The sequence below is a fragment of the Balaenoptera musculus genome, chromosome X (assembly GCF_009873245.2).
Source record: "Balaenoptera musculus isolate JJ_BM4_2016_0621 chromosome X, mBalMus1.pri.v3, whole genome shotgun sequence".
Lineage (NCBI taxonomy): Eukaryota > Metazoa > Chordata > Mammalia > Artiodactyla > Balaenopteridae > Balaenoptera > Balaenoptera musculus.
In genome coordinates this window covers 20391983-20417841 of record NC_045806.1, presented here as the reverse complement: position 1 = coordinate 20417841, position 25859 = coordinate 20391983, and the positions used below count along the sequence as shown (strand labels likewise).

At 47.6% G+C, this 25859-nt stretch overlaps 1 protein-coding gene across 1 annotated transcript; it reads right to left on the bottom strand.

The window, feature by feature from the left end:
• Positions 1-13672: 13672 nt before the first annotated feature.
• Positions 13673-15530, bottom strand: LOC118888970 (transcription factor SPT20 homolog). The gene is made up of 2 exons (XM_036840492.1): positions 13893-15530; positions 13673-13690 (listed from the first exon to the last, which is right to left on the bottom strand). Exons 1-2 carry the CDS (start codon positions 15528-15530, stop codon positions 13673-13675), a joined length of 1656 nt encoding a protein of 551 aa, XP_036696387.1.
• Between the last annotated feature and the right edge of the window lie 10329 nt (positions 15531-25859).

Here is a 25859-nt window from a genome sequence, read left to right as displayed (position 1 = left end):
TTTTAACCTTTTATGTTTCTCTTTCTTTCTTCAGAAGCAGAGAACCCTTCTCACTGGCATATTCAGACCTTTCCCCATGGAAGAGAGCAGTGGTTCTCAAAGTGTGGTCCCAGTGAGGCAGGAGACAGATGGGCCCCAGGCTGAGCAGCTGGAGTTCGTCCCCTGTGGACAGATCCTCCAAAATATTGATAGCAGGAGCGAGAGAGGAGCTGAGCCCTGCCCAGAGAAGAGACCACATACTTCTCATTCTCGAGGTCAAGGAGACCTTCCTGACTACACACGCGCAGAAAGGCTCCTTGGAGGTCAAAAAGGGTGTGATGTCAACCTATCCATAGGCGTCTTTGCTAGAGTCCATCTTGGCTAAGAGATGCGTGTGCACACATGGGAGGACCCTCAGATAAACCAAACGGACTCAGAACCAGGCAAAGCAAGACGATTGGCCAAAGGAAACCCGGAAGAAACGTCCCACATAAATGATTCAAACTACCACGAGGGGGCGGGCTCTCTCACTAAGCCCGCCCTTGTGTCTACCCACACATACCCTTTTCCTCCGAGTAAACACTTTACTTGCTTCACTACTTTCTGTCTCTCTGTGGAAATTCATTTCTACACAGCTGACAGCCCAGGGCCTTGTCGCTGGCCACTGGTCTAGTGGCGAGGATTCAGCGCTCTCACTGCCACGGCCTGACTTCAATCTCTGGCCAGGAACCGAAATCTTGCTTCAAGCCGCTGCAGGCCAAGGACTCCAGAGGTCAGCAGGGCCAGAAGCATCAGTACCACCTGGTAACTTGTTAGAGGCGCACATTCTCAGGCACCCACCCCCATCCCCCGGTGATTCTGGTGTACACTAAATTTTGAGAAACAATAAGGGTATTACCTGCTAGCGAGCCTATTCTGTGACTTGGCTTTGTTCTGAGATGCCACACAGCTACCACAGGCCTGCCCCCAAAGCCCTGAGAGTAGTTTATAAGCCCATGGACCTTAATCCTTTGTCAGTCTGCCTTATTCTCAAAAAAGTATTTAAAATGATAAATGCCACTTACAGTATTACTGTGTAGATATAAATCTGTGTTTCTCAAGAGGATTCGTTTGAGGGAAGGGTCACAACAGGCTGTGTGGGATCTGTGGTTGTGTGAAGGCAAGTGGGGAGAAGCATGGAATATTCCAAACGCCTCCTTTCCCCCTTGATGGAGGTAGATGAGTGAGTGGTTTTTTTTAAAATTTATTATATATTTATTTTGGCTGTGCCGGGTCTTCATTGCAGCACATGGGCTTCTCTAGTTGCGGCATGTGGGATCTTAGTTCCCCAACCAGGGATGGAACCCGGGCCCCCGGCATTGGGAGCATGGAGTCTTAACCACTGGACCACCAGGGACGTCCCGAGTGAGTGTTTTTTAAATCAAGTTGGTAGAACAGTTCGCCAAGATTTGGATCTACTGGGGCATAAAAGCCCATTTTTACAGTCCACCCATTGTAGCCTATCATTGGGGAGAAATTTAAACTCTCAACCTTTAACTTAAGTTTAAGGCTAATTGCATTTCTTAATCGATTTATACTACGGATATGGATCTAGGGGTATATTTCAAGTACGATGAGTATGAAGCTAAGGTTTAATCTGCAGGCTGCGTTCTCCAGTCTCTCCTTCACACTCCTGCCACATAAACTGTGCTAAACCACAGCTCCAATGAGACCATTTTCCCCCAGTGCTGCCTCCCCAATATTTACCAAATTAACTTCATATATCTCACCTGGCATTCAAGACAAACTAGCTGTTAGATTGAACCGTATGAAATTGCCATTTTAACTGGGCAAAAATGGCCAAATATCAGCAATTTCATACGGTTCAACCGAATATTATCTATCTCATATTTAATTTGTTAAAATTCTCTACAGCCTTTTTTTGTTTCCATATTGTAAAGATTTAAGCTTCTCAAAATTTTAATGCTTAATCTTAAAACTGCCAGCCCCAGTTGTTGGCGGATAACCTCAGAAAGATAAAGAGAAAATGTTCCCTCTTCCCCCACAGGTACAGAGACACCATTGTGTGGTGTGAAGCCAGTTCTGTGTCACAAGATTAGAATTGGGAACATTGACTCAAGGATCTGTCTGTCCCCATCTCCTGGCCAGTGTGGAGGTTTGAGTGAAAGGCTGTGGTCCTGTTTTGTTCTCTGTTACTATAAAACTGTCCTTGGGAGTGTTATCTGTAAAGAAATATATCTCTTAAGATACCTGAATATCAGAGTTTGTTGCTACGCCTTGTAAAATGGAAACTGTAACACCTAAAGGTCTGCAACTATGATTGGTCATGTCGTTGAATGTGTTGCTCTGGTAATAGTAATACTTAAACTGTCAGTTCTGCTTTCCATAAGGGAACAAATATATCTAACAGATTTCTCTGTTAAGTGGAAGAAGAACTTTGGAATCTCTTTGTCTCCCTTTAGGCACGAAAGTGTTATAAGTCCTGTTGTGACTCTGCTGCCTTCCTTACGTAAACAGCGGAGTCTTTGTTTCATTTAAATTACCAAGAAGATCCATGATGTGGAGCCAACCATCATGTGTGAGCCAGGGTCATTTTGGCCTTATCCCTCCCTTCCACTCTGCTCATACACCATGCTATACACATAGCTATATACGTAGCTCCTCTTCTGCACATATCAGCCTCCACCGCTCCTTAGCTAGTGCTGTTCCCCTACTTAGAACACCCTCTTCCCACACCCATCTCAACCTACCAAATCCAAGCCAAGATCTACCCAAAGGTCACCTTCTTTGTGAGGCCTTCCCCAAGTCCATCCAGTAAGATTTATCTTTTTTTTAATTGAAGTATAGTTGATGTACAATATTATATGTTACAGGTGTACAGTATAGTGATTCACAGTTTTAAAGGTTACACTCCATTTATACGTATAAAAGATCGGCTATATTCCCCGTGTTGCACAATATATTCTTGTAGTTTATTAATCCCTTACCCCTACCCCTCTTAATCCCCTACCCCTATTCTGCCCCTCCCCCTTCCCTCACCCCACTGGTAACCACTAGTTTGTTCTCTATATCTGTGAGTCTGCTTCTTTTTTGTTATATTCACTAGTTTGTTGTATTTTTTAGATTCCACATATAAGTGATATCATATAGTATTTGTCTTTCTCCATCTGAGATCCAGTAAGATTGATTTTTAACAGTGTTTGCCACAGTGCCCTTGATTTATAGTCATTTGCATACTTCCCTTCTCTCTCTGAGTAGGCTTTATTTTTTTCCAATTTTATTGAGATATAATTGACATATAACACTGTATCAGTTTTAGGTGTACAACATAATGATTTGACATATATATATATATATATATATATATATATATATATATATATATATGAATGGATGATTACCACAATAAGTTTAAGTAATGTCTACCACCTCACATAGTTACAATCTGTTTTCTCTGAGTAGGCTTTAATCCCACTGAAGACAGAGAATGCACCTTACTCCTCCTCCAAGTACCGAGCAAAAGGCCTTGCATGCAAGCAAGCTCTCAATAATCAAAAGACAACATTGAGGAAGTCTCCCACAAGCAACATTAAGGGACATCTTGATCTAATTGACCTGCAAAACAAAACAAAACCAGTCTTCTTCCCCACTGTGGGAATTCAACTCCCCCGCATACCTTGAAGATTCTAGGGCCTGATTCATGGTCACTCTCCAACACTTTGTAACACTTCTTGCTGATTTCAGTATCCACACAGATGGTCCTTCCGGTAGCCTAGCCCCTGGTCTCCTTGACCTCCTCTCTTCCAATGACTGTGTTCACCACCTCCAACAGGCAGACACTCCCATAGTTTTACCTGAGACCAAAAACCTCCACAATAACCATAGGCCTCCATAATCTCAGCTTCAAATGCCCCACTCTCCAAACAATGCCAAAAAAATAACTTCAAAATAACTCTGCTGGGCTTCCCTGGTGGCGCAGTGGTTGAGAGTCTACCTACTAATGCAGGGGACACGGGTTCGAGCCCTGGTCTGGGAAGATCCCACATGCCGCGGAGTGACTAGGCCCGTGAGCCACAACTACTGAGCCTGCGCGTCTGGAGCCTGTGCTCCGCAACGAGAGAGGCCGCGATAGTGAGAGGCCCACGCACCACGATGAAGAGTGGCCCCCGCTTGCCGCAACTAGAGAAAGCCCTAGCACAGAAACGAAGACCCAACATAGCAATCAATCAATCAATCAATCAATCAATCAATAAATCTTAAAAAAAAAACAACTCTGCTTTCTCGAAGGGCATGAAGAAGATTCATAGCCCCAAATAACACTTCCTAAAAGCATCCCCTTTCCTCTCCAACTCTTACTTCCAGTAGAAGTTACCACACTTCTGTACAGGAGCCAATTAGAACCGAAGAGGAATCTTGCTGGGTGGGGACAGGCATGAGGGGATTTGTTTCAAAGCTATATTTGCATAACTCTTTACACAATCCTGAGAGAATGTCACTTTTCCATATCAAAGAATGTCCCCCATAGTGACTATAGGGGTGGAGGGCTAAAGCTTCCCAAGCAGCACCCCATCCTCCCCAATGACTTCTTATTCAAGTCTTACAGTAAACTCTAGAAAACTCACCCAAAACAGTCCTTTGAGAAATGGTTTCACCAGCCATAGGCCTCTGCCCTATGCCACTGGAAAATGGGAGGGCAAAGCCAGAGCTTTTAAATAGACAAGAATGGGAGAAGGCTGGGATGGTGTGTGTGTGTGTGTGTGTGTGTGTGTGTGTGTGTGTGTGTGTGTGTGTGTGTGTGTGTGTGTGTGTGTGTGTGTGTGTGTGTGTGTGTGTGTGTGTGTGTGTGTGTGTGTGTGTGTGTGTCTCTGTGTGTATGCAGTGGGTCTTTTCCTGTTGTCCCAGAGTTGCTAACTCAAAGCTGGAAACGAAAAGCATCAGGGGCTCCCACATCCTGAAGAAAGACTCCAAACAGCCAGCCAACACGTCCTCTCAGAGAGAGTGCTAAGGACTGGTATACGTGGCCCTATCACACCTGGGCCACGTGGTGGTTCCCTGCAACCACCATGCGCCACCCTGTGTAAATACGGGAGGACCGGAAAGGTGAGGGAAGAGAGCCAAGGGCTCCCGGTGACAGACTGCTTTCTCTTGGGGGCGAGTGGGAAGGGGAGCGAGGAGGAGTAGGGGTGCCCCCGGCTCCCCCAAGCCGAGACGCGCAAGGGAGAACTCCAAGAGACCTGGTCGAGAAGAGGGGCAGGTCCGCACGAAGGGAAAGTGGGCATTCAGTTTCCTGCCGGAACTCCGGGTGAGCTGCACAGACCCGGCTGCCCGCCCCGCAGCCTGGGGAGCTTCTGGGGAGGGAATTCTTGCCAGAGCTTAACGAATCCTCCCCGTGCTGCGTGTTGCGTGTGAACCTGGAGTCTGGTGCCCCCTTGTGGTCGAGAGATATCTGAACGAGAGCGGCTCCAAAGATACTGAGGGGTAGTATGCCTGGAAAGAAAACGAGAACCTCACGCCCACCTTGATCCATGACCCCACAGCCTTCAGAGTTCAAAAAAAGGACCTCAGCAATTCCCAAAGCTGCATATGGAGGAACACAGGGCTTACTTAGAGGGCTGTCCAAGAGATGGGAGACAGAACCTGCAGAAGGGGGTGGGAGTCAGCAGGCAAAGCTGCTCTTCTCTGAGGGAGGCCCCAGGGGAGGAGGAGCCCAGGTGCAAAACCGAACAGCCCCCTGTGCGGAGCCGCCCCCCCTCCCCCCTCCCCCCCTCAGCAGATCACAGCATCAGACCTGGAAAAGGACCATATCCACAGAAGATGTCTGGCCTCTCTGCTCCCCAGACCAGAGGATGCCATGGTGAATTTGTAATTGGGACTGGTCAGCTTTACCAACCAAGATAACCCAGAAAGTTATGAGATCTGCCCAAGGTATCATTAAAGAATGGGAAAAGGGGCTTGGTGCTGCACTGAAAGCAGTGATTGGAAAAAATAAAACAGTTCCATGTATACAGTCCGCCACTGAATCCAGACCTGTCAACACATTAGTTACATGTACCCAGGCACAGGACTTCAGAAGAAGACAGAAAATACCACGGGCACCACTTAATAGCTTTATTGCCTCAGGCAAGTCCTATATGAGCCTCAGTTTCTTCATTTGTAAGAGGACAGTAATACCTAATAGGCAAGGTTATTAAAAGATTAGAGGCAGTGTATATATAAACGAACAGAAGCTACTATTTATTAATGCACGTTTATGCATGTACGGAGCCATTTGTTCCCAGTTTCCTTTGACAGAAGATTTGAAATAGTCTACAACAAAAAACAACAGAAATAAGCAATAAGGAGCAAGGAACGCTGAGATACTAACCATAAATATAAACTTGGCAATTTCTATTTCAAACTTGGTTTTGAGTTTCCTGGCAGCCAAGGTGCAAAAGGAAACCTGAGAACGTGTACAATTCCAGTTATCTGAAAGGAGGAGGGGTACTACCTTCTCAGGGGTGAAAAGCTTTTCTTGTTCCAAATTTCAAAAGCAGTTATCTCAGGAGAAGTTTTTCTACATTGGCTTGTAAATTACCTGAAACCTTGACTATTCTTTACCATGCGTTTCCAAAGCTTTAGAACTAGTAATACAGTAATTGGGACTGGAACAAACTTCTGAAGGTGAATGACCCACATTTCTACACTTCGGATCACAGTGGTATTCTGCAGCAATTATTATCCCACAATTCTTCAAATTCTCTCAGATGAGCTTTCCCTAACACATACATTGTAAGATCACACAAAGGGCATTTAAAGTCACCACTTCCACCCCCAAGCAAATGTTTTTATTTGTAACTCATGCAGCAGCTTTAGGCAGAGGACAGATCTAAGCAAAAGTAGAGATGTATTTTTAGATGAAAGAGCTAAATTGAAAGGACTCTTCCCTTTCCAGACCCAATTCAGGCCTGTGAAGGCCACAGAGCTCTCCCCTCAAGACCAAGGTCACATTTCAGGGGTATTAGCCCAGGAAGCAAACAGCCTTTACAAAATGGTGCTACAGGTGAGCTGTCCCACCCCAACCCCAGAGGCACCTCCACTAATCTGCACTTGCTACCACGAGCTCCTGGGGAAGATACTGAAATAAGCTCCTGTCCTCCCTCACCTTTACTTTAATCCCCACATAGGTTTTGCTTTTTACCATATGGTAATTATTTCCAAATCACAAGTGCAAACACTCACTCTGATTGGAAAATTAGCAGATTTCAAACTCAGGTAATTTGTACCTAATGAGGAACTTGTTGAACTGAATTTAACAATTAACTTGCACACTCTTTGCTGCCTGCGGCTACGGCAGCAAAGCCAGGAAGAAGGAAGGGCAAGCCGAGGGCCAGGGCCCAGCAGGACTTTGGGTGCAAGATGAAGGTTAGGATGAGGCAAGGTGTGAAATGGGGCTGCAGGAACATCAGGAACTTGATTTCAAATGGATACATACAGGCAGACCTCGGAGATACTGCGGGTTCACTTCCAGACCACCACAATAAAGCGAATATCACAATAAAGCAAGTAACACGAATTTTTTGGTTTCCCAGTGTATATAAAAGTTACGTTCACACTATGCTGTATTCTATTAAGTGTGCAATGGCATTACGTCTAAGAAATGTACATACCTTAATTAAAAATACTTTATTGCTAAAAGACGCTAACCATCATCTGAGCCTTCAGCAAGTTGCAGCAGTAACATCCAAGATCGCTGATCATAGATCACCATAACAAATACAATAACAATGAGAAAGTTTGAAATATTGCGAGAATTACCTTAATGTGACACAGAAACACAAAGTGAGCCAATGCTGTTGGAAAAATGGCGCCGATAGACTTGCTTGACGCAGGGTTGCCACAAACCTTAAATTAGTCACGACGCAATAAAACGATTTACACCTGTATGGCCAATTTCAAATATACACCAAAGTAGAGAGAAGAAGAAGAATGAGCCTCCATATACCCATCACCCAGCTCATGGTCGCTCTGGTTTCATCTGTGCCAAGGAGCTAGAGACCCCAAAGCTGGACAGGGAGGAGGAGTGACAGGAAAAGGAAAGAGCTGATGGTGCATCTCCGCTCTCGAATTCCCTCAGATTCCAAGCTCCTCAGGGTACACGTGGGATAGGTGAGTTTTAATTCATTGCTGGGACGGCTAGTGCCTCTGCATCGCCATTTGGAATACAATTAGCAAAAGGCTGACCCTTGTTTTCCAGTGACCACTGGACCTCTACCTGCAAGTCCAGGCCCAGGTGACCGCAGGCAGTGGGGATTCCTGGGAGCACTGCACAGCACATGGAACCAGTGTCACCTCTCCCACTCCAACCTTGTGCTCTGATGATCGGCTCCTGCCTTATCTCCAGAAGCGGTATCCAGATCATGCCTGAGGCTCTGTCTCTATTATCTGCTTTGCTCTTCCGTCCAGAACTGCGCTGATCAACTCCATAGCCATAGGCAGCTGCTGACTACTTGAAACATGGCTAGTGAGACTGAGGAAGAAACTTTAATTTTAACTAATTTAAATTTAAAAACTGGTACTTGGGGCTTCCCTGGTGGAGCAGTAGTTAAGAATCCGCCTGCCAATGCAGGGGACACGGGTTCGAGCCCTGGTCCGGGAAGATCCCACATGCTGCGGAGCAACTAAGCCCGTGCACCACAACTACTGAGCCTGCGAGCCACAACTACTGAGCCCGTGAGCCACAACTACTGAGCCCGTGAGCCACAACTACTGAAGCCTGCACGCCTAGAGTCCATGCTCTGCAATGAGAAGCCACCACAATGAGAAGCCCGCGCACCACAATGAAGAGTACTGCCGCTCGCCACAACTAGAGAAAGCCCGCGTGCAGCAACGAAGACCCAACATAGCCAAAAATAAATAAATAAATAAATAAAATTTTTTAAAACTGGTACTTAATTCAATTTTTGGAAAACTACATTTGGAAGAAGAATCTACATTTTCAACTGTAAATTTTACGTAAAAATCTAAATACAGATCCAGGATTTCTGATAAAAATTTTGCATCCGAATTTAGACAGGCTGGAAATGTCTGGATTTTGAAGATTTAGTAAAAATAAAAGAATATAAAATGTCTCACTAAGAATTTTAAAATATTGATTACATGTGGAAATGATAATCCTCTGGATATATTTGGTTAGATAAATTACTAAGGGTAAGTTCTCCTGCTTCCTTTTACTTACTAAAATGTGGCTAGTAGAAAATTCTAAACATATAGAACTCACAATCTATTTCTTTCAGACAGTGCTGACCTAGAACCAGTGTCCTCTCTTCACTTGATACTATCCTCAAGGAATATAATCCTGATCCCAAAGCCCCTTCCTGTGACAAGGGCCCCAACTCTGCGAAACAGGTTAGGTTGTACCGGCTCCACCTGGATTTTCCTGTATGATCACCACCTGGGTCAGTTTCTCTGCTGTCTATGGGAAAATTCTGAGGCCATCTGCTTTCACACAACCACCTCACTATGAACGGTCAGCCTAAGTCGTGAAGACACAGCCTGCAGGAAACTAATTTCAGATGAAGTGCATGGATCTGACCTGGGGTAGGGGAGAGGCTCCAGGTGCTCATGATACTAAAATCAGTGAAAAGTATATTCACATAACACAGACAGCTAATATGCTCAAAAGGGATCCTGTATCAAGTACCAACCTTGGTGAGGATTAGTAGGAGGAAATGAAGACCGACAAATGGTAATCTGAAACAAAGCTGCATTTATTTGCTTGCCTGGGAAGGGAGCACAACGTCAGCTGGTCTCTCCGTGCAGTCGTACTTGAAAGGATGAGAGTGAGCACAAAAACGGAGAAGGTACACAAAACCTAGTGAGATTCAGAGTTCACTTGTCTGGTTGGCTCCCAAGGCTGAGTATAAACTCTTCTTTGCAATTGGTCGCTTCTTCAAAGTGCAGGCACCCTTCCTAAAGATGTCCAGGGTGGGCTACATAAAGCTCTACTGGGCTCAGTGTCACTCCGCTGGCATATCTGCGATGTTGGCTTCAAGCTGACCAAATCTTCCCTTAACAGGATCGGTAGCACGTTAGTGCAGCCGGGTTAATGCACTAAGAATCACCGGTTACCTGCCTCTTCACTCATCTCTTTTGGAACTGCCAAACTTCCTTTTTTTGGTTGGGGCAAAAGGCAGGGAAACGTACATGTGTACTTGGAAAAAATACTTTTATATACACAGGTTGTCCTTCAAAGTTGTAAGAACAAAATACGAGAGGCCTTCAGATACTTGTACACAACTGTTCATAGCCACACTATACACAATGGCAAAAGGTGGGACCAACTCAAATGTACATCAACAGATGATGGATAAACAAAATGTGGCGTACACAAGCCAGGGAATGTTATTCAGCCCTAAAAAGGAATGAAGTACCAATACGTGTTACGATGTGGATGAACCTCGAAAACATTATGCCAAGTGAAAGGGGCCAGACAGAAGAGGTCACATAGTCTCTGATTCCATTTTTAGGAAAAATCGAGATGGGGGAGTCCGTAGAGACAGAACGCAAATTGGTGGTTTCCTGGGCTGGGGGAGAGGAAGCTGGGAAGTGAGTGCTGAATGGGTACAGAGATTTCTCTTGGGCGATGAAAATGTTTTGGAAGCAGACAGAGGCTGTGGTCCCACAACATTCTAAATGCAGTAAATGCCAATGAATTGTACACTTTAAAATGGTTGATTCTTATGTAAATTATACCACAATAAGAAACGGAAAAAGAAAACAGAAAACTTCAGGGGTCTTCTGAGCCCCACTGAACAAGAAAGAAGGTAAAAAGAGATGAGGAAGCAGGGACAGCTGACCAGTTGGTGATCACTCAGCAAGGGAAGGGAAAAGAAGGAACGCGGGGGAGAGGGACTCCACTTCAGAACGTACCAAAGTTGAAAACACTTGAAAAACAAACTCATTTCCAGATGTTTAGATATTTACCTTCTGCAAATAACCCTGGGTCCTCAAAAATGTAAATGGTTTTATAAAGAGAGAAGACAACATCCCAGAAGTGCCCTTTCAAGGCCAGTGACTGCAGCCTAGAGGAGAAGAGCTGGGCTGGGGGGTGGGGGGAGGGGAGGGGCACCTTTTAAAGGGCTGGGGACATCCACGCAAGCAAGTGCCCCTAAAGCATGCTGCGCACTTGGAGGTATCCCATGGCCTCAATATCAAGATGACAAGCATCAATTTTTGGTAGCGTTAGCTTGTTTTTGTTTTTTTCCCAAACCAAATGTATAAAAATTGCATTTCATACACTGGTGCAAAAAGCTTTTAAACTAAATAAACAAATAGGAAAGTGCACTCTCTTCCGAAGGACGTTTCTAATACTTCATAGGCCGCTTCAGTATATCTCATGTACACTGAAAGCACTTGTCAACAGCTACAACCTTCCTGTGGCACGCTAACATGGATGGACCTCGAGGACAGGACGTTAAGTGAAATGAGCCCGTCACGAAAGACAAATCCTGTGCGATCCCACCTCTACGAAGTATCTAAAGCAGTCACACTCAGAGACACAGAAAATAGAGGGGTGGGGGCCAGGGCTGGGGGCGAGGGAAACAGGGAGCTGGTGCTCACGGGGATACAGCTTCACTTCTGCAAGAAGAAAACAACCCTAGAGATCTGTTGTACAGCAACGACAAAAGTCCACTTAACACTACTGAGCTGTACACGTAAAAGGGTGAAGCTGCGACAGTTATGTGTTAGTCACATCTTGTTAGAATAATACTAATTTTGACTTTACTGGTGTTGCAGTTTTATTGCTTGAGAGAAATTACAGGCTTCAGGAGTTTAAACTGACCCTAGTTTGGATCTGGATACACTTGAGAACATCGCAATAAAAACAACTGTCAACAGCCACCGCCCAAGCGATGGCTTCGGCGAAACCATGCCAGTTTAGTAAAGCACTTCCCCATCTCTATGTAAAAATCACGGGCTTGTGCCTCTGCAGAAAGTCTGTACGTCTAACAACGTAAAAGAGCGACACATTAAAAAACCCCCAAATGCGGGTGAAACTCGCAATGCATTCGGTCGCTGCTCTTGTGTTTTCAAAAAGAGAGGAAATCAGCCAGGCCTCAGGGCTTGGGAGCGGCTGGCGGGCCTCTATCCGCGGTCCCCGCGGCCTGGCTGCTGGGCTGCGGGCCCCGAGGGGGCGGCAAGTCGGCGCCGTGCACGGTGCAGTGCACCTGCGGCGGCGGGGCCGCGGAGGCCCGGCCCCTCTGCTGCAGGGGGCTCAGCCCGGGGCGGCTCCAGCCAGAGGCCGGCGGGGACAACAAGGGCACCTGGGGCGGCAGGAATCCGCCCACTTCACTGAGGTGAACGACCAAGGCTTGCTGGGCACGCACGACCCAGTTGGAAACGGCGGCGCCCTGTGAACCTGAAGCCTGTGCCCCCGGACCCGGTGCCCCCGGACCCCGTAACCCCACACCCTGTACCCCCGGACCCTGTGCCCCCGGACCCCGTATCCCCGCACCCTGTGCCCCCGGACCCTGTACCCCCAGACCCTGTACCCCTGGACCCTGTGACCCCGGACCCTGGACCCCTGGACCCCATACGCCTGGACCCCATACCCCCACACCCTGTGCCCCCGGACCCCGTACCCCCGGACCCTGTACCCCTGGACCCTGTGCCCCCGGACCCCATACGCCTGGACCCCGTACCCCCGGACCCTGTACCCCCGGACCGTGTGTCCCTGGACCCTGTACCCCCGGACCCCGTACCCCCGGACCCTGTACCCCCAGACCCTGTACCCCTGCACCCTGTGCCCCCGGACCCTGTACCCCCGGACCCTGTACCCCTGCACCCTGTACCCCCGGACCCCGTGCCCCCGGACCCTGTGCCCCTGGACCCCGTGCCCCCGGACCCCGGACCCCCGGACCCTGTGTCCCTGGACCCCGTACCCCCGGACCCCGTACCCCCGGACCGTGTGTCCCTGGACCCTGTACCCCCGGACCCCGTACCCCCGGACCCTGTACCCCCAGACACTGTACCCCTGCACCCTGTGACCCCGGACCCTGTACCCCCGGACCCTGGACCCCTGCACCCTGTGCCCCCGGACCCTGTACCCCTGCACCCTGTACCCCCGGACCCTGTGCCCCCGGACCCTGTACCCCTGGACCCCGTGCCCCCGGACCCCATACCCCCGGACCGTGTGTCCCTGGACCCTGTACCCCTGGACCCCGTACCCCCGGACCCTGTACCCCCAGACCCTGTACCCCTGCACCCTGTGCCCCTGGACCCTGTACCCCTGCACCCTGTACCCCCGGACCCCGTACCCCCGGACCCTGTACCCCCAGACACTGTACCCCTGCACCCTGTGACCCAGGACCCTGTACCCCTGCACCCTGTGCCCCCGGACCCTGTACCCCTGCACCCTGTACCCCCGGACCCTGTGCCCCCAGACCCTGTACCCCCGGACCCTGTGTCCCTGGACCCCGTACCCCCGGACCCTGTGTCCCTGGACTCCGTGCCCCCGGACCCCGTGCCCCCGGACCCCGTGCCCCCGGACCTTGGGATGCCGGCAGCTGAGGAGGCGGGGCGCAGGGCCACTGCGGGGGCCGCTTGGGAAGCAGCTGGGAGAGGCGCGGCTGCGGGGCCCGCTGCTGGCTTCTCCCCAGGAGAAAACCGTGGGGCAGCTGCACCACAGCAAAGGGCCCGAGACCCGAAGCGTCTTTCAAAAACATCTGAACCTCTACCGGAGGAGGAGGAGGCGGAGGAGGAGGAGGAGGAGGCGGAGGCGGAGGAGGAGGAGGAGGAGGCGGAGGAGGAGGAGGAGGCGGCGGCGGCGGCGGAGCTCCTGCGGGCAGGTGGCCCGGCTGCATCCCCCCGGGAGCTGGGGCCCTGGTGGCACAGCCTCTCCCCGAGGCCTGGCCTCTGCGACTGGGGCCCACTACTCTGGTGACCTCCACGCCAACGGACGTGACCGTGACCCGGGCATCCGGGGTCGTCCGTGATGAGCCCGCAGTGGACAGGGCGGTGGCAGGAAGCGTGCTAACCGGGCTCAGCTCCACAGAGGATTTCTGGGAAAGACCTGGTGGCTTAGGAGCAGGGCCAGGAGATGGACATGGCTGAGAGCTCCCTGCCTGCTGTGAACTGAGGCTGTCACCCCAGGAGCTCCTTCCTGAGCGCCCAGGAAGTCTCATGGGTGGAGCTGGATGTTTGGCTCCTCTGCCGGGCACTGAAGACTGAACCCACCCAGTCTTAGGCTGTTCTGGTTCTTTCCCTGGAGAAGGTTGCCCGAGACCGGCGGAGCCACTGGAGCTGTGTGACATCTGCACTGGACACTGGGTGCTCTTCTGGACCGACTCCTCGGGCCGACTGACCACTCTCCCAGCATCAGTCTTTGGCCTGGGCAGGAAACTGCAGGGATGGCCATCTGCGGAGGGGTGGGGGGGAGACAGCTGTCTCTCCCACGTGGCTTCTTTACCGGACCCTTTTCCAGAGGCAAGTGAATTATCAGTCAGCTGCCTGACGGTCAGCCTTGTTGCCTGGGACTGGTAGCCAGCCTCACATCCAAATGCAAGACCACCTTGTACCTCATGCACGGGCCAGACTGTTGGTTGTGAATCATCGTATCCGACAGACTTTTTCCCTTTAGCATATTTCTCCACGTCCACTTGAGAAGGTACGGCCAAGTCACAGGGTCTCTGTTTCCACGTATCTACACAACTTCCTGCTTTAAAAGTTTTGAGGCCGGAATTCCCACCTGTTTTACTTTCTCTTATTCTTTTGCAGGAAGTCAGGGCTCTTAGCTCAGGAGGAGGTGGACGAGACAGCTCCTGCTGCCGATTCAGAGAGGCCATAGAATGCCTCTTGAAGTTCCTTTTCATGGGAAGAGTGTTCAGCTTTTGTTTGTTATAGAGCAGTCTGTTTTCAGTGCAGACCACTGATATAGAAGGGTCTAGACACAGTGGTTCAGCTGTAGCTAAGATCAGTTGGCTCTCAAGCAAAAGTTTGTCCTCCTGGGTCCAATTCTGGTTATCGCTGGCTATGGCCTCTACATCGCAGGCTAAAGTCTGCATCGTGGGACGTAAGAGAATATGCCTGCTTTGGTAATGGGGAGGTTCCCTGCCGCTGGACTGCCTGTAGTCCCGTATTTCTGCTATGACACACCCACGATGAAAAACGTTAACCTGAGACTTTTCCAGGAAATCCACCAAAACAGGAGGTAATTCTTCTGCATCCAAGTATTCGAGCAATTCCCCTTCTTCATAGGGCAGTCGAATGGTCTCTGCAGATGATCCATGTTCCCCCTTGAGCATCAGCGAATAGCCCTCTTTTCCTGGGTACAGGTTGACCACCAAACACGGCAACGACTCTCTCCTAAGAAGCTTCTCTAACAGGTTCACATTGCTTCTTAATTCCTCCGTAACCTCAGGCTCCTTTTCACATTCTTCAACATAAATGTCATAAAGTTTTTCATAGAGAGACTTCTCCCCATTAGATGGGTATTTCCTTTCCGGAGGTCTCTGTTGGGCACTTGCAATGACATACTCCGCACGATCCAAAGCTCTTTCTAGAGCCTGCTGCATTGCGGTACAAAACAAAATGGGGGCCCTAAGAGAAGAGAAAACCTAAGTGAGCGGATGAACCGGGTGAAAACCCTGTCTGCAGTATCGACGAGCATTCTTGCAAACGCGGCCACTCCACAGTGGCGCGACCAGCCTCACCTCAAAAAGGACACCAAGACACCCGCCCCCGAAGAAGCAGCCCGCAAAGTACCTGCGTTTAGGGAAAGACCTAACGCTGTTCGAGCGGCCACCGCGCTGGATCTCGCTCGCCTCGCGCTGCAGCGGATGGCCCGGATGTGAATGCAAGCGTTTCCCGCCCCCCCACCCCGCCCCGCACGTCCTCCCCGCAGGCGCGCGCATCCGCGTGTGCGCCTGCGCAGATCGTAGGCTCAGGCCTCATCCTTCTATTGCCTGTTGGGCGCAGGCCCGCCCCCCTCACTTCTGGTTCTCGGGCCCGCACTTCCACCAAGGGCTGGGCTTCGCCACCCCTTCTTTTCTTGGAACCTTGAAAAGCACAAGCAGGCAACCAAAAAATCGATCATTTTTTGGTGCGGCTTTAATACACACCAATTTTCGTGGTACTGCAGTTGCCGGGAAGGTCATGAAAGGTGGTCATTTCTTGGCGATCACTTCAGCAAGCATTATTCACTGTTTTTGGAACGTCTTGTTTGTTCCCGGTGGCAGGACTGCTCCTGGTGTCCGTCGCCAATTTAACACACCCAAAGAGTCCCCATACATAGCTCTTGCCTACATGGAGGCTCGCTGTATGTGGTGCAAGCATCAGAATTCTTCATTGATTCTTCCAGTGATCTCCTGCCTAATGGTTTTCAGAGAGATGTGCACGTAACATGACATTCTTTTACAGAAGTACTTACCTTTTATTTCTCTAGGTATTTCAGAAAGGGCTTTATAGTCTTTTTCAAAGTATGTGGGAGGTATGTTATATCGTCTAAGAATTACATTCAGGATTAAATTGTTTGTTTTAAAAGGTGGTTTGCATCTGATAGGGTTGAGAACTGTTGTTCCAGGTGACGGCAGTACAGTTTAAATGGTTACTCTAACTGTAGACCACAGCTACAGTCCTAGTGGTGGTTTGGAGTGGTATGATTGAGTCCTAGGTAATTTATGGGCCATTGTTTTCCATTAATATTGTTGCCTTGCAATCTGCCAGCCTTTTTGGACAGGTTTTTTTTTTTTTTCTTTTTAAAGAATCTCTTGATGTTTAGGTGTAGACATAATGATGATACAATATTCATAGTGAAGTCACAAATGAGAAGAATCCAAGATAAACTGGTGAAATTCCTGAATTACAGACTACCATAAAATAAATGTGTTTTTCTAACCAATAGCAATTATGATAATTACATATTACAGTAGATACAGTCTACTGAAATAGGATTAAAAACTCCTTGACTAAGAGTTCCTTAAACATGTCCCTCGTTCAGGAATGGACAAGAATAATTTTCTCCTGGCATATCAGTTGCCTTGGGGCAAATGTATACAGTCATCCCTCGGTATCAGCGGGTGATTGGTTCCAGGACACCCACCCGCCCCGCTCCGCCCCGCCTCAAGGATGCTAAAATCCTCAGATGCTCAAGTCCTTACAGTAGGCCCTCGGTATCCCCATCCCTGGTTCTCCCTCTGCAGATCTGATTATATTTGATCCGTGGTGGGTTGAAACCGCACATGCGGAACCCGCGGATGTGAAAGGCCAATGTGAATACTTGTGGATGCCTCAGGGGGGGCTTGAAATCGGTTTAGTTTCTTAGCTCTTTTAAGCATCCTTCCCTGTCTCTCTCTTTTCCCCTCCACATGCCCACCTTTAGGCTAAGTGTAAGACTGGATAGTTAAACCATAGTTTGCTATCCAGTCATCCAAATATCCAACTGTAATCCAGCCCAACTGAATGAGGTGAGCAGGAGCTCTGACCCTCACTCAAAGCACTGCCTGTTCTTCCAGCCTGAACAGGTGAACTTAGCTGCCTGCCAGACTCTTGCAGGCTTCTCACCAACCATGATCCCGTTCACCTTCTGTCCTCAGGAATTTGCTGTGTGTTGGGTCTGAAAAAGTACCGGTCTGGGACAGTATTCCGTTTAGGTGGAGAGGCTAATTAGAAAGGGAAAGCTCTGCTTTCTTGGGGATCTGAAGTAGACTCTGCTGGAGGGGAAGTGGAACAGTGGACCTGTGTTTGAGTCAGGTTATCCTTCTAAAAAGTAAAGAAGTGCAAGATTTCTGGGGGCTGCTCCCAGCCTGCAGACCAGGCCCCGTAGCTTCTCAGCATGACAGGGGAGGAGGGCTGGGACTAGGGTGAGGCAACCAGGAGCCTAGGGCGTAGGGTGGAAGGAGACAGCCACCCTCGGCTTGTGCAGGTCCCAACAGGGCCGGTGCCCTGGATGCCTGGCTGGCTCACCTTGTCCCAGCCCTGCAGACAAGGCCCCTCACCAGCCGGCGCCCGTCTCCTCCCCACCTCTTTCCTCTCCTCTCGTTCCTTTGCTTTCTGTGCTCTGAGCGTAGTCACGGGGCACCGACAGGCCCACCCCTTCAGGGCTCTGTGCCCTCTCTGCTTAGTCACCTGCCGATCTCCACCCATCACCTCAAACACCCCTTCCTGACTTCCAAGGAGCTCGCCTCCTTGTCTCTGCTGTTCTGCCAAAGCACACGTACCACACGCCGTATCAGAGCCAGGCTTCGCGTCGGAAGGGAATCGAGTGTTTGCACCGTTCTCCACACCCAGCCTCTGGATTCTCTGAGGGCAGACACGATGCCTTTCCCATCTTTGTCTGCTCACCAACTTGGTCATTCCTTGGCACAAAGTCGGCACAAGAATGAAGGAACGATTGAGCCCCTGCTCTAGTTACTTTACTTCAAGACTCGTGTGAAGAAATATTTCATCCCCTTTCTAGAGGTGAGAAAAGTGTCCCGAGCCGGGTCTTCTGAGTGCTGTGCTGCAGAGCGCCAGGGTGCCTGAGCCTTGGCACTAGTGGCACTTGTTAGGGGGCATTTTCCTGTGCACGGTAGGATGTTTAGCAGCATCCCTGGCCTTACCCGCTAGACGCCGGCAGCACTCGTCCCCCGTTGTGATAACCCAGAATGGCTCTAGATATGGCCCAACAGGCCTTGCGGGGGCAAAATCATCCCCCTGGTTCGGAACCCCTCCACTACCCTGCTCTGTAAACCATGAGCTTGATCCAAATGCAGCCCCTAAGCTGGCGTCCCCGGGTACCCCTCTCTCAGTAGAGAGGTGTATCTGCCCACTCTGTCATGGGACGGACTAGATGTTCACTTGTCGTCTTGACTGTGCCTTTGGTTGGGTTCCCCAGAAGCAAACCCTGACAAGAGGATCCGAGTGCAAGGAGTTTATTTGGGAGCTCATCCCGAGAAACACTGGTCAGGGCAAGGGCAGCTCGGTCAGGGATGGGCAAGAAGGTGATCAAAGGCCCAGTCATGAGCAGAAGCCTGCTGTGGACAACTGGTCCCTGCTGGGCCCTTGGGAGACAGTACAGGACAAGCTCAGGTGGTTCCACCCTAGAGGCAAGGAAGCTGGGCTGTTTCTCCATCCACTCCTCTCTCTCACCTGACTGACGACAGTCCTGAGGGCATTATTTCCCGTCACTCTGGGTTGCCACATGTGAGAGCCACTCACGCTCCTGTGGCCTGGATGCCCTCAGAGAGAGCGTCAGGAGTGCTTGCAGTAACACTCAGTCCTCGTGTACAGGATGGCAAGTACCCCGGGGAGATGGGCAGGGCCCCGGCAGCATCGGCTACACCTGTGGCTGAAGAGCCATGGAAGAATGCGGCCACTCACTCTTGGTGATGGAGAGAGTGTGCTCCGTAATATATCTGGGCGTGTGGAGAAGTGAAACTGTACTCCATCCGAGTGAACTGGGCGATTCCATGTGAGGTTTTCGTCAGCTACTACAGCCCACAATGGCAACAGTGGAGAGTGTGGCCCACGCCTTACTCTTCCCCGGGAGGACCCCCAAGGCAGTCTGGCCACACGTGCACTGGCTGAGGCTCTGTCCCTGGCCGTGCGTGTATTCCAGCGAGCTTTAGTTGGCCCGACAGCGCTTACCATGGCTCAGCACCCCCTGCACTTGAGCTCCCTAATCGCCTGGCTTTCCACAGGATGAGGCCTTTGGAAAACGTTCTCAGTGCCCACCATCTTTGGAGCCTTCCGAGCACACCAACGAGCACGCTGGCTGATTCTAAGGAGTCCAACTGCTGCCGTCCCCTACAGCAGCTCGACAGAGATGCACAAGCTGAGAAAACCCATGGCCAGAAAAGACACGCTAGAGGAGGCAGAGAACTGAATTAATTGCAAGATGATTAACCTAATTTACAGTAGTCAACCGGTTTGTTCCATATTCACTGAGTCAAGCGTGAAACTTTTTTTAGTTATAATATACATAGAGTAACATTTACCATTTTCAGTGCACAGTTCTGGGAGGTTTGAAAAATGTTGTCAAGCATGCAGGCACCACATCAAGATATAAAACTGTTCCCTATATAAAAATTCCCTCATCCATATTTGGAGTCAATTCCTCCCTCATCCAGAGTTCCTAGCAACCATCAATGTTTTTGTGCCTATATATCACCTTTTCCAGAATGTCATACAAATAGAGTCATAATTCATATAGCTTTGGGAACTGGCTTCCTTAACATACCTACATTTAAGACTCATCCATGTTGTTCCTTTTATTATTAGTTTGTTCCTTCTTATTGCTGCATAGTATTCCATCCTGTGGATGTACCAGGGTTTGCTTACCCATTTAACAGTTGAAAGATATTTTGGTTGTTTCCACTTTGGGGTGATTATGAACAAAGTCAGTGTAAACATTTGCAAACAAGATTTTCTGTGAACATAAGTTTTCATTTCACTTGCGTAAATATCCAGGCATGGCAATGTTGGGTCACGTGGTAAGTCTGCATTTAACTTTATAAGAAACGGTCAAACTGTTTTTTAAAGTGGTCGTACCATTTTGTATCCCCAACAGCAATGTTTAGAGTCTCGGTTGCTCCACATCCTTGTCAGCACTTGGTATTGACAGGTTCGTTTTGTTTTAAACCATTCTAATAGGTGTCTAGTGTATTTCATTGTGGTTTTATTTTCCATTTCCCTAATGACTAGTGATACTGAGTACCATTTTATGAGCTTATTTCCATTTATATGTTTGTTGAGGTGTTTCTTCAAATATTTTGCCTATTCTTTATTGGGTTGTTTTCTTATCATTGAGGTTTGAGAGTCCTTATACAATCTGGATACAAGTCGTTTAGGAGATACGTGTTTTGCAAACATTTTCTCCCAGTCTGTAGCCTGTCTTTTCATTCTCCTAACAGTGCCTTTTGAAGAGCAGAATTTCTTAATTTTTACGAAGTCCAATTGATCACTTTTTTCTTTTCTAGGTTATGCTTTTTGTATCAGATCTAAGTAATCTTTGCCTAACCCAAGGTCACAAAGCTATTCTCCTGGGACTTCCCTGGTGGTGCAGTGGATAAGACTCTGTGCTCCTAATACAGAGGGCCCAGGTTTGATCCCTGGTCAGGGAACTAGATCCCACATGCATACTGCAACTTAAGAGTTCGCATGCCACAACTAAGGATCTCGCCTGCCACACCTAAGTCCCCACGCAACCAAATAAATAAATACATTTTTTGTTTTAAAAAAGGCTATTCTCCTATGTCTTCTTCTAGAAATTTAATAGCAGTAAGCTTTATATTTAGGTTTATTATCCATTCTGAGTTCATTTTTGTATAAGGTGTCAAGTATAAGTCAAAGTTCATTTTTTACATATGGATGTCCAAGCGTTCCAGTATCATTTGTTGAAGAGATTGTCCTTTCTCCATTGAACTGCCTTCCCACCTTTGCAAAAAATCAATTGACCATATATGTGAAGCCCTATTTCTGAACTGTCAATTCTGATCCACTGATCTATTTGTCTATCTCCGTGCCAATACCACTGTGTCTTAATTACGGTAGCTTTATAATAAATTTTGACACCAGGTAGTGATAAAGCTCCACCTTTGTTCTTCTTTTGCACAGTAATTTTGGCTATCCTAGTCCTTTGTCTTTTCATACGTTTTAGAATCATCTTGTCAATTTCTACAGATTGTCAGGTCTAAACCATAGTTCCACTAATTATCTGTGTGCCCTTGAGCAAGTTACTTGATTCTCTTGTGCCCCTGTTTCTTCATTTATAAACTGGGTTGATGATGATGATGATGTCTACTTCGTTTAATTGTTTTGAAGTTTAAGTGACATAGTCCATATAAACCATATCCGTAGAAAAATGCCTGGGACATAGTGAGAACTCATTAAAGGTTAGCCATTTTTTCCCTCACCACCGCTCTTCCGATTGCCTTTTCTTTTATTTCTTTAAGACAGTGGGGCACCATGGTGAGGACAATGGACTGGAATAGGGTGAGACTGATGGCAGGAAAAACAGGTTCGGAAGTGATTGCAATATCCCAGTGGCAAATGATGAGGTCAATGTTAGTGAAGATGTGAAGGAAATACTTGAATCACTTCTCAGGTAGATTGAGCAGGGCTTGATAAGTAATTGGTTATAGGAGTTGAAAACAAGGAAAGTTGAATTTGACTCAGAATCGCTAGCTTTAAGAGACTGAGTGGCTTGTGGCAACTTATATGGTATCACATATAACTCACAATCTTTTGGGGGGGTCAAGATTGTAGGAAGTTGGGGAATGGTGGCATTCTTTAGACTGTAAACTGCCACAAGAGCAGGGACTGCTATTTTTGCTCACTACTGCTTACCTAGGGCATAGCACAATGCCTTGCTAGGTACTCACAGTAGACAGAATAATGCGCCCCCCCAAAGATGTCCAATCCTACTCTTTGGAACCAGTGACTATGTTACCTTCCAGTGCAAAAGAGACTTTGAGGGTATGATTAAGCTATGGAGCTTGAGATGAGGATAGTATCCTTGACCTTCTGGGTGGGCCCAATATAATCACATGGGTCCTTATAAGGGAAGGAGGGAGGGAGGGAAGTCAGAGAGAGAGAGAGAGAGAGATTGAAAGACGCTTCGCTGCTGGCCTTGAAGATGGAAGAAAGAGCTATAAGCCAAGGAATGCAGATGGCCTCTAGGAGCTGGAAAAGGCCAGGAAACAAATCCTCCCTAGAGTCTCCAAAAAGGAATGCAGCCTTGTCAACACCTTAATTTTTTCTTAGTGAGATCGATTTCAGACTTCTGCATTCCAGAAATATAAGATTATACATTTGTGTTGTTTTAAGCCACTACATTTGTGGTAATTTATTATAGCAGCGCTAGAAAATGAATATATGTTTTATGTGATAGACAGTGTTGAGAAATAGTGAAGACCTGAATACTGCTGCCTGTAGTTTACTGAATCCAGGTTTGCAGAACCTCATGCCTCTCTAACAAGAGTACCACCTGGTTGTCTAATATCTGATTAAAATCGAGGGGGAAAAAAGATGCATGCAGCCTTTCCCAGAACATCTACTGTCATCCTTCTTTAATTTTATAAAATGCTTTGTTTCCAAGATCCCAAATGTCAGAAACAAGTAAGAGGCTTAGCGTCTTTGGGGAGTGCAGAACAAACCCAACCAGAACAATATAGTGGTAGGAACTCAGGCTCTGAAACCAGGAAAAACCAAAACCAAGAGGCATATTTTGCTAACCGGGTTGTTTCCAAGTGTGCTTCTCCCAGGCCACTGCTGATTGCATCGTGGAGGAAGAGGCCACCAGCTCCCCATTTTCCTCTCGGAGGACTGCAGGGGAATGTTCCATTTCTGCAGGCCTTTTGGCCTGGTCACTTTCTCAGCACATACACTGCCAGCCCCTTTCTGACCTCAATTCACAGTTTACGCTCAACAAATCCAGCTCCCTGCCCTGGGTGTAACCAGAGACAGGGATAACCCCATGACGTAAACCTAGATTATATAAACTGAGTTTTTAATGTAAACAGAGATCACCTGTTCTTTAGCTCTGTTTAGCTTTATAGAATTACAATGGCTAACAGTTATTGAGTGCTCACAGTGTACAGTGTCTGCATGCCTTAATCTCTCAAAGCCTACTATAGTCTCAGTTTTACAGATGAGGAAATAGAGACCCAGAAGGTTTTAAAACTCGTCAAAGCTCACATAATTAGAGCAAATCCAGGAATATATATGGTTTTTCCTAGAAGACAAACTTTATCTTTCCCCTGAAATTAAAATGTGCTGCCTAGAAGCCTTTGGGCTGCCTAACATTTATATGGAAAATGGCAGATACTCTAGCAAGGACTTTAGGAATCACAGCTTCTATTTTTTTTCCCTATTTCTAATTCTTTCCAAGGTGAAGCATTTATTCAGGTGAGGCTTACAGTCCATCAGAGCCTCAATTAGCAGAACTTCAAGACACTGGAACGGGGAACATCACAAGAAAATGAGCAGATCCAAAATGGATTCATTCCCAGGAGACTTATAATGAAAAGAACATCCAGGATCAGGATCTGGAGGCAAAGCAAGATCGGCAGCATCACACAAAGACTCAGTTACACCCACTACACCACACCTGCTGAGGTCAGAAAGTGGACTCCTGCTGCCACTTGGAAGCGTTTCCAAGGACAGGGGCTAAAACCAAAACCTTTTTCATGGGAACCTACTGTATAGCATGGGGAACTCTGTTCAATACACTGTAATGACCTATATGGGAAGAGAATCTGAAAAAGAGTGTATAGATGTACATGTATGACTGACTCACTCTGCTGTAGAGCAGAGACCAATACAACATTGTAAATCAACTCTACTCCAATAAAAAATTAATTAAAAAAAAAAACAAAATAAAAACCTTTTTCATTATCCACAACACTCTAATCCCTAAGCCAGTCCACAGATTGCATGTTTTTACAAGAATTACCAAATGTAGCTCAGAAAATGGAAAGTATGCTTGGTGCTCAGAAAAATAAAAATATATCTGTATATATGTGTGTATATACTTCATAATTTTATAAATGCTAAAACTCCATATTTAAATATTATTTAAATAGCATACAAATATATAAGGTATATAAATAGATGTGGTAAATACAAAAATATAAGGGAAAATAGGTTTTGGTATATATAATGCTAATATTTATATAATACATGTATATATTAAAATTATGTGTATATTCAAGGTCACCACATTACCTTACCCAAAGAAGTCCCTACAGACAAAGTACCTCCGACTTTTCGTCATCCTACATTTTGAAAAGAGTAAAAACTTAATATATTTTTAAAAGAAAAAAAATTGTCATCAGATCCATTTTAATATGGCTGACTAATGTTACTAAATATGTAACACTGTCTAATACTAAATTACAGTTGAAATGCATTACTAAGAAAAGATGACAACCCCAACTATAATTTTAGTTTTGTCATATATAAAAGCTAGATATGACTCCTGGCCTACATTTTTCTGGAAATATCGTTCATTATCTGTTCATCTGTCTCAGAGAGTCAATGCCTTGTGCCATCACCATTCTGATAACAATCTAGTCTTTACAAGGCCAAGGCATGAAGGTATCATCTCTTGTAAGAACCTCTCACATCCGGTGTGACACTTAAACTCTAAGTGTAACCCAAGCCTTAGCTTCTCCCTACTCTCTTCAAATGTGATGTTCTTCTCTACTATGTTTGGAGAAAAAGGGCTTTGTCATCTGACTGCTCCAGAGTCATTCAGTTGGCACCTCGCTTTCTGCTTTGTGAGCGCCTGCTCGGGGGCCAGCCCAGGCAGCCTTTCCCTCCCCTGTGACCAGGCTGTCGTGGAGCAGGGAGGGTGGGCCGCGCGCCCTATGGTGGCCTGCCCTCCATTCCCCCACGACGGCAGGTGAGAATGTGTTTAAGACTTTACTGACCAGTTGGGGATAACTTATTGATAGTACAGGGTAGAAAGTACTTTTTAACTGGATGCTAAATATGAATTCTCTCATAATCCAAAGGAAAAGAACAAAGGACATTAAACACTGCATTGAGGAGGGTGGGGTCCTTTTGACGGTACATCCCAGTTCTCAGCCTTGCTCCCAGGCCCCCTCTCCTCTGACCCTTCCAGAGAGAGAGAAGGAGCCCCCTTCTTCAAATGTGTTCAGTGTACAGTTTTCACTCCATTATAGGAAAACTCCACTCACTCTCCTCAGGGGTTAGCACTGTGCTGGCTTGATCATCTTCTGTGGTGGGCACTCTTTGGGTCCCATCCAGGGCCTCTTGGATCCCATTTACGGTTTCTCTACGCTCCTCTCGAGGCTTCTGTGTGCTTTTGCTTCTAATGGTCTAAATTTGAGACTCTTTGAACTGCTTTAAAGAGCCAGAGCCAGGGACAGGCAGGCACAGGAATGTGAAAGCCCAGCTCC